General features: G+C 33.4%; 2 protein-coding genes across 3 annotated transcripts; both read left to right on the top strand.

Annotated features, from left to right (window-relative positions):
• The first annotated feature begins 3,871 nt into the window (after window positions 1-3,871).
• On the top strand, window positions 3,872-6,176 carry LOC111313814 (histone deacetylase complex subunit SAP18-like). Of its 2 annotated transcripts, none has more exons than XM_022914591.2 (6): window positions 3,872-4,066; window positions 4,357-4,389; window positions 4,933-5,043; window positions 5,174-5,269; window positions 5,670-5,744; window positions 5,831-6,176. In XM_022914591.2, the coding sequence occupies exons 1-6, from the start codon at window positions 3,953-3,955 to the stop codon at window positions 5,861-5,863; spliced, it is 462 nt and encodes a 153-aa protein (XP_022770326.1). In that variant the 5' UTR covers window positions 3,872-3,952; the 3' UTR covers window positions 5,864-6,176. The 2 variants fall into 2 exon arrangements, with proteins under 2 accessions (XP_022770326.1, XP_089608214.1); XM_089752088.1 differs by having other exon boundaries at window positions 4,357-4,515.
• A 710-nt stretch (window positions 6,177-6,886) lies between these two features.
• Window positions 6,887-11,080, top strand: LOC111313813 (polygalacturonate 4-alpha-galacturonosyltransferase-like). Its single transcript, XM_022914590.2, has 11 exons — window positions 6,887-6,999; window positions 7,079-7,233; window positions 7,710-7,744; window positions 7,855-7,914; window positions 8,033-8,167; window positions 8,308-8,374; window positions 8,446-8,486; window positions 8,569-8,903; window positions 9,022-9,379; window positions 9,521-10,102; window positions 10,476-11,080. Exons 2-11 carry the CDS (start codon window positions 7,092-7,094, stop codon window positions 10,749-10,751), a joined length of 2,031 nt encoding a protein of 676 aa, XP_022770325.2. The 5' UTR covers window positions 6,887-6,999; window positions 7,079-7,091; the 3' UTR covers window positions 10,752-11,080.
• The last annotated feature ends 691 nt before the right edge of the window (window positions 11,081-11,771 follow it).

The following is an 11,771-nucleotide window of genomic DNA, read 5'->3' as shown; positions in this document are numbered from 1 at the left end:
AAATGACAGACTGAGAGAACCCAGATTCCTTTTGTGTTGTAATGTAGCTGTTAATTCTATACTATTCTTTCCCTCCCTCCCCACCACCCCTCCCCCCCCCCCCCCCCAACCAAAAGCAAAAGAAATTGCCATAGATATTTTCTTAAGTAGTACAAATTTGTGGTCCAACTTTGCTTCTTCCATCACTTCTCCCTTTTTTTCCTTTACCATCCACACCTAATATTTTCCACCCATATAAATAAGACAATTGCTTTTTACACAAGCCTACAAGAAGTATTTGATGGAGTTGTTGGGTCCAACAATAGAGATAAAATCTCTATGCATTTATTGTTATTTATCCCCCTTCATTTTGGTTTTCATTAATTTGGGAATACTGAAAATTTCAGTTTTTATACAAAATGGATCCCAATATTGAAAAAATTTTACATTCGATATCATATCTTAAAAATAATTATATTAACAAATTAAATTAAATTCGACTTCTAATATTGCATTGGATTTAAGAACATATCGCAATAATTTCATATATTGTCTGAGATAGAATATCTTTTTAAAAAACAAATCATATACACTAAATCTTCAAAATTTTTTACATTATCATTAATTCTTTGAGGCTAACTTTGGTTGGGTTCTTCATGTTTTTCACTAAACTTGATGAGATGACTTATATGCAAAGATTTGGATTCCTTCTCACTGTATAGATTCTCAATTGTACAAATGGCTGTTGTTATTCAAGGTTAGGTGATGAGGTTTTCATGTTTCAATTTTTGTCCTAAAAGGCTGCTAAAATGCGCCAATCAGGAAATCACAATGATTCCTATGTATTAATAACTCATACAAAATTAATAATACGTACATATCCATAAAGTTTGCGGATGAAACCCCTTTATATCATGCGCAAAACATCACCTTGACCATCAACACGAAATTAAGATTATTAATATTCTCCTACCTTTACACATTTTTTTTGTTTAAAAAATATTAAAATGGTCGACAAATTCGACTATTCGAATATGTACTACATTTATATTTGTTGGTAAAGTTGGAGAAAAGAACAATTAAACAAAGCATAGGAAATGTAAATATTCTCCCACTAGTTTTTACCAAATCTAAAGCTTCAAAGTGAAAAAGCAGAATGGTGAGAGTAAAGAATGGGTTGTGTGGTAAAAGCAGACGAGAAAGAGTAGATGGGTAGAGTCAAGTGTCGAGACACGTGTCAAAATTGGGATGCTCTAGTTTTTCCATTGTCAAATGATCCATCGATCCAGCATTCACTTGCAAGCTTATTAATTTCTCGTGGGATCCTCGTATTGTGTTTTATGTCAAATATAATGTAAGATGCGAGTAATTAAAAATTGAATACAACATAAATTATTAAATGTATTAAGTATTTAACACAATAAATTTATTTTATATGTTATATGTATAGGATATGATTAATAACTTTTTAAATTTATATATAATTTTTTTTATATCAAATGGTTGTTGTGAGGATAGATTTTATCATTTTAAGTTCAAAATAGATCATAGATTTCAAAAGGATTTACATTATTTTTATTATAAATTATTAATTAAAAAAAAAACTATTGATACCGAGATTTAAACTTAAGCCTTTGCAAATGAAATATTCAAAACTTATTATTAGAATCAGGTTGTTGTTGCGTTGCATGTCAAAATGCTTTTCGGAGTTTGAAACAATTGTTGGAAGGTTAATTAGCAAAAATTATATCAGTGCCTCAAGTTTGACACAAAAGCATGATCATGGCTCAAGTGTAATTGGGTAAACATACTAGATATGGAAAACAATTCATGATATGCAAAAAGTCTTGTAATTAGGAACATAATTGGAACAAATAAACTAGTGATTAACATTAAAAATATAAAATCAATATTCGAATTTGAATGAACTCGAATCCATAATAATTTAAATTAAAAACAAAGTTAAATTCATAATTATTTGAATTTGATTAATTCAAAAAAAAAATTCAATTTAGGTTATTCGAACCTATTAATCGTTCATTTATCATCTCTAATTAGTTTTCATTCCAAACTCCATGAAAGTGTAAAAAATTGTAAAAGAACTTAGCTGTATTTCGAATTGTTACTTCCATATATGTAAGTTTATGAAGTTTAGTACAGCTTTGGCCTTAATGAAGAAAGTGACAATAATGGAACAGGTTATGACTTTAGCAGTATGACCCGTCACACAAATTGATGTGAATCAATCACAAGAAAACGTACCCACTTGGCCCTGCCTACCCTTTCTTTAATTTTGGTCTATTCATGCAATGGTGCTTTGTTGTGGGATTTAGATTTTGCTTGGAGCGTTAATATTCATTAATGCCACAACAAATTCTATTAGCCAATTAATGACTTTTACAGCTATATCCACCGAAGAGAAGAAGTTCTTAACGATTTTAATTATAAGCTCATTGCCAATTTATTTTTTAAAAAATTTCCTTCTTTAGCAAAAGGAAATTGCATAACTTCTTTACATTACGTGTGATAGAAGAAAAAAGGAAAACGAAGAGAAGAACACAAGTAGGAAAGAAAAAAAAAAAGAAAGAAAGAAAGGAAAATATTGTTATGGCCAAGTTTAGGTTCAACCAAATGGCATAATATGGGTTTAAACCCGTAACAAATGGATTAAATGCAAAGAGGCTTGGTAATTTAGTTCAAAACTCTCAGTTGTCATCAGTTCCATTAATCCGAATTAGCATCCTAAACCTTCCTTTTATACAAATTTTTTTTGTACTTTATGAAGTGTCACAGAGTCGGACAAAACTTGCCAAAGTACTTTTAACAAAATTGGTATGGCCATGAACATAGCTCTGTTCCATCATATGAAACCCTAATAAAGAAACTCCTTCCATCAACAACATATTACTACAAAGAGGAGCAAATAGGAGAAGAGTTGAAAAAGAAAAATGGGTAAAGCAAATTGAACAGTATAGTTGAGGACAATTTTCCTTTTGGTGGGTCCAACTTCCCCAAAGACAGTGGCAAACCACAGTACTATTGTCCTTGGGCACTAATGCAAGAATAAGACGGTGATGGTAGTGGTTCGAACTTACCATTTCTAGAAAGCTTTGATGGTTGGGCAAGGACTTTTAATGCACATTTTCCATTTCTTGCCATGGCCTTCACCATCAGCGAGCTTTCTGCTCTTAGCACTAAAGCATGCTGTGTCTCCTCCTTTGCGGTGAAGAGGGAACAACCAGTACACGGTCAAATAGGGACTATGTTGGAATTATCCTTTGTCTCTTTTTAAAAATTTACTAATTGCCTTTGAAATTGCCCTTTTTTTTTCTTACTTAACAAGTACTCCACATAGTTGCACATAAGTTATTGGACAATTTTTTTTTTCTCGAATAGATCGAATAATTTGAAAACCGATATAATAATATAATATAAATATAATATGAATGAAAGATATAAAAATTATACGATTTAAAATTTTAATTATAATTATATATGAATTTAATAAAATTTAAAAAAATATTTTATATTTTTATATCGATATAAATTTGATACATAATTTTATATAAAATATAATATATAAATATATAAATTTTAAATTTTATATAATACAAATATATTAATCGTCGAATCTATTTATGAGTTATTAAAATTTCCAATTCTTAGAGAAGAAAAATTGCAATTCACCAAATGTCCACGGCTAGCTTGACTGTGGGCATTAATGTAGTTCTTACTCGGAAATGGGCCGAAAATGGGCTATGAAGGCAGAGCCTGGTTGGGGCAAACAGTGGACCGAAATCATAGCGGATTGAAATGTGGGTTAGGGACTAAAACCTTCTCCCAAATGGGCCCAATTGATTAATATATTTCATCGGCTGACAAAAGGTGAGATGACCGCTGCGGTGTTTTCGATAACCAGGGCAGGAAATAGGAAGTGCAAATTGCGAATAGAAACTTCTGGAGAGAGAGAAAGATGGCGGGAGCAGCAGAGGCACAAAAACGCCAGAGCGGGAGACCACTCCCACCTTCAGCGCGAGGTCCTCCTCCTCCCCCTCGCCCTCGCTTTGAGCCTGTTGATCGCGAAAAGGTAGCCGCGTCTCTCTTCCTGTCTCTATCTCCCTAAACATTTCAAATTCTAGGGTTTCAAAGCGCATAAACTACGTATTTTTAGAAAATTTCCACATTTTCCATATTTGGAATCGCGAATCTGTAATTGTTGATTAGGGTTTCAGAACTTAATTGTCTCTTAATGCTATAGTTTTTCTCCTTGACTGATTTTATCATTTGTGGTTTTAATTATGTTATTTAAGCCCATATTTTGGTTTATGATCTGCTAATATTTCTTTTTTCTTTTTGTCCTTACCTGTTTCAATGCAGACCTGTCCTCTGTTGCTTCGAGTTTTCACCAAGGTATGTTCATTGCCCAGAGCTTTGACTTCATTTTCCTGGCTTAATATGAGGATGCCATGTTCAAGCTGCTCTGTTCTGGGGATGCTTTTGATCCATGTATTGTTGATATGGCCTTTGCTATCCTGGGTAGAGCCTGCTAACCAACTCAACCTTCGGTGTGAGCCTTAGAAACCTTCATTGTTGGTGAAGATCTATGGTTTATGTAGTATATTTAGAATCTTTGCTTAGGAATTTTAACATCACATTTACAAAGTCAATAACGTCGCTTTATAGTCCATGGTACATACTTTCTTTATATAGTACTGTTACAGTATCTTGTATTAATAACTATGCAAACTACACTATCACATGCTTACATCACATAGTGGAAGTTTCACATTTCCAACTATTAGCAACTGCTAATGGTTTTTAGGTATACTTTCAAGGAAAGACCATAATAACTCGTTTTAGATGTAGAATATTAACTTTTTCCTGATGCCTTGTTTGTATGTTACATGTAGAAAGTTCTTCAAGCTTATGACTTCATCTTTGAAAAATCTGCAGATTGGTGGTCTTCATTCTAAAGAAGATTTTGCAGTTAGAGGCAAGGAGCCCAAGGATGAGGTTCAGATTTATACATGGAAGGATGCTACACTTCGTGAGTTAACTGATCTGGTATGTTAATATGTTAAAATAGTTTGTTAAATTGTCTTTATTATTATCAACTTTATTGGTAGTTTTGTCTGCAACATTCTTTTCTTTCTTCCTCCGTCTTTTGACTCTGTTGATTTTACTTCTTGTACAGGTGAAGGAGGTAGCTCCGGCAGCCAGGAGAAGAGATGCAAGACTTTCCTTTGCATTTGTATATCCTGACAAGAATGGACGTTTTGTGGTGAGGGAGGTTAGTCTTTTTCTCTCTTCTCCTTAGCTTTCCGCTTTCTTCCATCTTTCCATATCCATGTAACTCAAAGATGTTGCACTGTTGTTTGTGATGAGGTTATATACATATATTCAACTAATTGTCGTGTGTTTTAAAAAAAAATGATTGCAGTGTGTATTTGTTCCTATGATGACTTATTTAGGTTAATTTGTACCTTGGCTTTACACACATTGTGGGGCCAAGCTTTGTCGTATTGATAATGTATGAGTGTTGAATTGTTTGTATTACCTAGTAAAATTTATAATGAGATTGAATAGAATTTCTACATAGAGAGATGTCTTTATGAATATGGTGTATGCAGTTGATACATCAATTGTTCCTATGAGAGTTTGTATTGTGATATGTTTTGTTGCTTCATCAGGTCGGGAAGACCTTTTCTTATGGTAATGGGAGGCGATTGGATGACAGCAAAACCTTAGGTGAACTTAGCTTTGAGGTAGGCAGAATATCACTTGTATTGACATCAGTCAGTCTCTTACCATGCTCAAGCTTTGTCATTAACCTTTTCTTTGACATGTGCAGATTGGAGATTACTTAGACGTGGCTATTATGTGAGAGGAGCTTTCTTAGGTCCGACATGTATAAGACAGTTCAGATAATTTAGTAACATGGGAATGGGAAGTGCTGCATGCATTTCCCTCCGAATGTGTGGGAGATCACCAAGAAGATGCAAGTGTCATGTGATTGAAGTCTGTAGAACTGTTAGAGAGGGACTCGTCCCTGGTAGGAAACCTTTTATGGTATATGATTGATGCTCCAATCTTGAACTGTTAATCCTTTGTTAAATTTGGTAATGTAGCTTGAGATTTTTGGGTAAAATTTTGTAATCTTTAATGAAGTATTGAGATGTCAAAATTTGTTGCTAGTATTTAAGCTTTATAGTGTTTAAGAAAGGCCTTTCAAACATGAATTTGTCAAAGATCTTAGTGGTTGCTCTTGAGTGTTGTTTAGGATAAGGCTTCAATATGTCAACTTGCCGCAATTTGATTATATTTGGTGCTTAAGCTGTTAGACTCTTATTAGAAAATAAGTTCGATTATAATTGAAATTAGACAGATTATAAAAATTTTACCAATTACCCACCATGGGGTTATCAGCATTATCAACAAAAATGCAAAGAAACATAAAAAAGCAAGAAAAGAAGCCTTCTCTCCGTTTCCTTGCTGCAATCAAATTTCCATTAAAAGGAAAAAATCTATTGCTGTGATTGTTTTTTTTTGTCAGGGGAGGGCATACCCGAAAAAAAAAGAAGAAATCCTGACTCGAAAGTAAAACTTTTTATAGTTTTATAAAGCTGACTAGATCACTGGATCAAAATGCGGAAGACTTATTGTCATGATTTTAAGTTATAACAAAGTCCACCTTTTCAACTCAAAATCATTTTGGTAGATATCTTATTTTATTTTTTTTATGGAAGTGGGATTCGTAACTAAGATTTTGAGCATATATTAGTTTGTCAGAATAGGGTGGGCTCGCCCAGAGTAGAGATAAAAACGACATCGTTTTAATTTTATCCCCATCTCTCTTTCTTTCTCAAAGAGATAAAATATCATGAAAGCGAAAAACGTAAGAAGAATTATCTTACAATAGAAAAAGATAAAGCATGTGATTGACACTTTATCAGATGCTTGCTTTCCTATGGTGACAGATCTGCTGCTCTCAGTTTCACGAGATCTCCTTACTGTTAACTCGTAATTCTCCTTTTCCACATTTTAATTCCTCACTTTTTCTTTTTCTGAGTGATTTTGTTGTTGTTGTTGTTGTTGTTAGGCTTTCATAGCTAATGGCGTTGAAGCGGGGACTGTCCAGTGTGGGAATCCACAGGAACAAAAGTTCTGGATTTCGATTGCCTTTCGTGACTCTTGTTGTCTTCTCAGTTCTCGCTCCACTTGTTTTCTTCGTCGGTAGAGGGCTTTATATATCTGGTTCGTTTTTTTTCTCTTCATTTTCCCCCACATTTTTAATTACTAATTACCAGATCTCACTTTGATTTTAAGATTCATTTGCCTTTTGCATTTCGGATAATTAATTTCGAAAATGTTGATCAATTAATTCGTTGTTTGGTTGATTGATAAATCTGTTATTTCGCTCTCATAATTTTTTTTTTTTTTTAAAAGCCTTATTTTTTAGTAATTGATTCTGAGCTTTGGTTGGCATTTTTTTTTTAGTTTGAATGTATAATAGAACTTTTAACCTAGAAATTCATCAGATTTTTAGTTGAAACAAAGACTTCATCTGATGAGCCCAGCAAAATTTTGTTGAATTGCTTTGTGAATCTAATTTTGAGATATGAATTTGTTGTTATCCATGTTGAGTTTCTTGCCTTTTTAATGTTTGAACATTTTCGTGTTTTCCACATGATTGCATCTGATCTTTGTACCGATTATTGTTTCTTGTGCAGATGAAAATGGTGTTCAAAGTGGTTTTACCAAACAGGTTGCTTCTTTAAAAGCTTTTCCATTTTCATTGCATATATAATGAATGACAGACGCTTGTGGCTTCTTTATACTCACTTTGTAAGATTTTTAAATGGTTGACTTTTGCAGAATGTTGATTGGAGGGAAAAGCTGGCATTGCAATCTATCAAAAACCTTTTCACTAAAGAGGTAGATGCATATAGGAGAATATGCAATATGAGTTAATCATGTTTCTTGCTCTGACGAGTGATAGATTTTAATTGTCAATTATATTTATCATCTGATGCCACATTTAAATCAATTCTAGGTTATTGATGTTGTAACTACAAGCACGGTTGATTTGGGGCCACTAAGTCTTGATTCTTTCAGAAAAGGCAATTTGTCTGCGTCATGGAAAGTTACTAGGGTAGAGATATCAGTTGAGGATAATGGTACTTCTCAGGTTGGGGTCATAGTTATGCTTTACCTCACAATTCACATCTATTGGACACTTTTCTATTTTCTACAGCCTTTTGCTGGAACTTTTTTTCTGATATTAGTTGCTGATTGTTTGATGTTTATTGGATTCTCACATGTTCAAAGTCAAACCAAAAGACTACAGACTTGAAACAAGAAATATCTCAAGTTAAAGAGGGAAAGCTTTTAGATGGTAATGTCTCACAATAAACATAACGTTCTTGGTAAATTTTTCTTTCATGCTGACCTGCCTATTTCATGCAGATGATCATTCACATGATACACCTGCTAAAACACTTCGAAGGGTAATTAACATCTTTTGATTTACTGTATGCTTTAGTATTATAAAGAAGTATATTATAAATAGGCATTTTACTTACCTTTCAGCAACTTAGAGATAATAGACGCAAGAAGCGGGCAGCTGAATTGGTGCAACAAGATGATGAAGCTACTGTGAAACTTGAAAATGCAGCCATTGAACGATCCAAAGCTGTGGACTCTGCAGTTCTGGGCAAATACAATATATGGAGGAAAGAAAATGAGAATGATAACTCTGATTCCACAGTACGCTTAATGAGGGATCAAATTATAATGGCAAAGGTTTATGTAGGTATAGCAAAGTTGAAAAATAAGCTTGACTTCCTACAAGAACTGCAGATCAGGCTCAAAGAGAGTCAGCGTGCCTTAGGAGAGTCAACAGCTGATGCTGATCTACCTCACAGGTAAAAGGATGTTGAATCTTTAATCTCATTGGCAATGTGTAGTCTATGTTTCCTCCTGTTTTTGATCTTGGTGATTCTGGCAGTTTCTTATTTTGTGTTCCCATACAACTTTGTTTAGTGCCCCTGTGAAAATTAAAGCAATGGGTGCGGTTTTATCGAAAGCAAGAGAGCAATTGTATGATTGCAAGTTGGTCACCGGAAAGCTCAGAGCAATTCTTCAGATATCAGAAGAACAAGTTAGGAGCTTGAAAAAACAGAGCACGTTCCTTAGTCAATTAGCTGCCAAAACAATTCCCAATGCGATCCATTGCTTGTCGATGCGTTTGACCATAGAATACTATCTCCTTCCCCTAGAGAAGAGAAAGTTCCCTAGAAGTGAGAATTTGGAAAAACCATATTTCTACCATTATGCCCTCTTCTCTGATAATGTCTTGGCTGCATCAGTTGTTGTCAACTCAACTATCATGAATGCTAAGGTGATATAAGCTGCCTTATCTTGCGTAACTGTCTAAGTTGCTCTTCCTTTTTGCACTTCTAGAATAGAAATTGATTGTTAGATTTTTAAGAATTGAGACTCTGCTGCAGTCTACTAAATTTTCTTCTTGGTGGTGTTGCAGGATCCTTCAAAACATGTTTTCCATCTTGTTACCGATAAACTTAATTTTGGAGCAATGAACATGTGGTTTCTGTTAAATCCCCCGGGAAAAGCCACCATTCATGTTGAAAATGTTGATGAATTCAAGTGGCTTAATTCATCCTATTGCCCTGTCCTACGGCAGCTTGAGACTGCTGCAATGAAGGAATATTATTTCAAGGCAGATCATCCAACCACATATGGATCTTCAAACTTGAAGTATCGAAACCCAAAGTATCTCTCAATGCTTAACCACTTGCGGTTCTATCTGCCACAGGTATACCCTAAGTTAGATAATATCCTCTTTCTTGATGATGACATTGTTGTCCAGAAAGACTTGACTGGATTATGGTCTGTGGATCTCCATGGAAAAGTAAATGGTGCAGTAGAAACTTGTGGTGAAAGCTTTCATCGTTTCGATAAGTATCTAAACTTCTCAAATCCTCATATTTCACGAAACTTTAATCCTAATGCTTGTGGATGGGCATATGGAATGAATATGTTTGATCTCAAGGAGTGGAAAAAGAAGGATATAACTGGCATATACCACAAGTGGCAAAATATGGTGAGTCTATGAAAAGGCCATATATCTGATTTTATGTTATTTATTTTCTCCGTCACATACATACACACACACACACACACACACACCCACCTTCATGCATGCATACAGATAAATCATTTAGGTGTTGAGGGGTCAAATCCACAAGTTCGCAATCATCATATATCATTTGCTGACATGTTGCTTAAGTTATATATGCAAAGTGATTGTATTTGTATTATAGTTAATTAATGCTTTGGTATAATTGAATTCTGCTGAGATGCATGAAGAAAACTTGTTTGGATCACTCTGAGTTTTAACATTAAAAAGACCAAGGATAATCGTTGTATGTTCTGATTTTTTTTTTTTTCTTTTACATTGTTTAAATGTTTATCAGAATGAAGATAGAGTGTTGTGGAAGCTTGGGACACTCCCTGCAGGGCTGATTACATTTTATGGTCTGACACATCCACTTGAGAAGTCATGGCATGTACTTGGTCTGGGCTATAATCCAAGTGTAGACAAGAGAGAAATTGAACGTGCAGCAGTTATCCACTACAATGGAAACATGAAACCGTGGCTGGAGTTGGCTATGACAAAATATCGACTATACTGGACCAAGTACATCAAGTATGATCATCCCTACCTTCGCAGCTGCAACCTTAGTGAATGAACCTGATTAATCATAACATTTTTTTTTTTTGCTTTGCTTCTCTCTCTATCCCACATTGTTTATTTTTCTTTGTAATTCATTAAATTCATTCCCTCAAGCACTCACCCATTGGAACGAGTTAAGAAATTGTATGCAATGTTAACCTGTGAAAACACCCCATGAATTTTTACCCCCTCTCCATTTTGGAGATAAGTTAATTTTAGACAGAATAGTGAACCTCATATGAACCTGAGTCCACCGTATTTTTCGAACAATGGATCGTTTTGCAGGATTTAATATGTATGAGTTTTTATATCTCAAATATACTAAATTTCTATGTTTTCTTAAGCAATTTTCATTTTGAATCACTGCTTGAAGCAGTATCACCTGATGGAGTCCTAAATGTATGCAAAAATAAGCAGTTGTTACTGGTGAGAATTACAGGTGCAAACGATTGAAGTTACTCTTAAATTATTCTTTGAGTTTAATTTAAAAAAAAAAAAATCCTTGAGGGCATATTCATTATCAAGTTGAGCTTAAGTAATAAGTCAAGTTAGAATTTGAATAATTTGAAGTGGCTTAATAGGTTTTAAGTAAATTTTTATTTTTTAATAAATTTAATAATATATATCTATATTTTATTTTCTAATAAATTTAATAATGTATATATATATATAGATATATAAAAAAGTATAGTATTTAATATCAATATTTATATGTAAATAAAAAAATAGTATATATACGTAAATAAAATATAGTATATATGAATTTTTTTATAATATATATTTTTATTAAAAATACCTTTAAAGAGAGAATAAATATCTTAATTGGATTCCACAATTAGCACTAATAATTAATTATATTTAGTGGTCTAATCATCCAATGATTGCTTCGTAATTAAAGTGTACTCTTTTCACAATTGTCTCAAAGAAAATTAAAGAAGCTCTGTACCATTCAATGATTTACAGTAAATGATACTTATGTTTGCACTAAAATTTAACCTTTTCGAAAATGTACTTGATGATTGAAACACAGCTTATC

This window comes from Durio zibethinus, chromosome 23 (genome assembly GCF_047325235.1).
Source record: "Durio zibethinus cultivar Kanyao isolate XHJ-2024 chromosome 23, ASM4732523v1, whole genome shotgun sequence".
Taxonomy (NCBI): domain Eukaryota; kingdom Viridiplantae; phylum Streptophyta; class Magnoliopsida; order Malvales; family Malvaceae; genus Durio; species Durio zibethinus.
The sequence above is the reverse complement of the archived record's forward strand: the minus strand, read 5'-3'. Positions and strand labels throughout refer to the sequence as shown.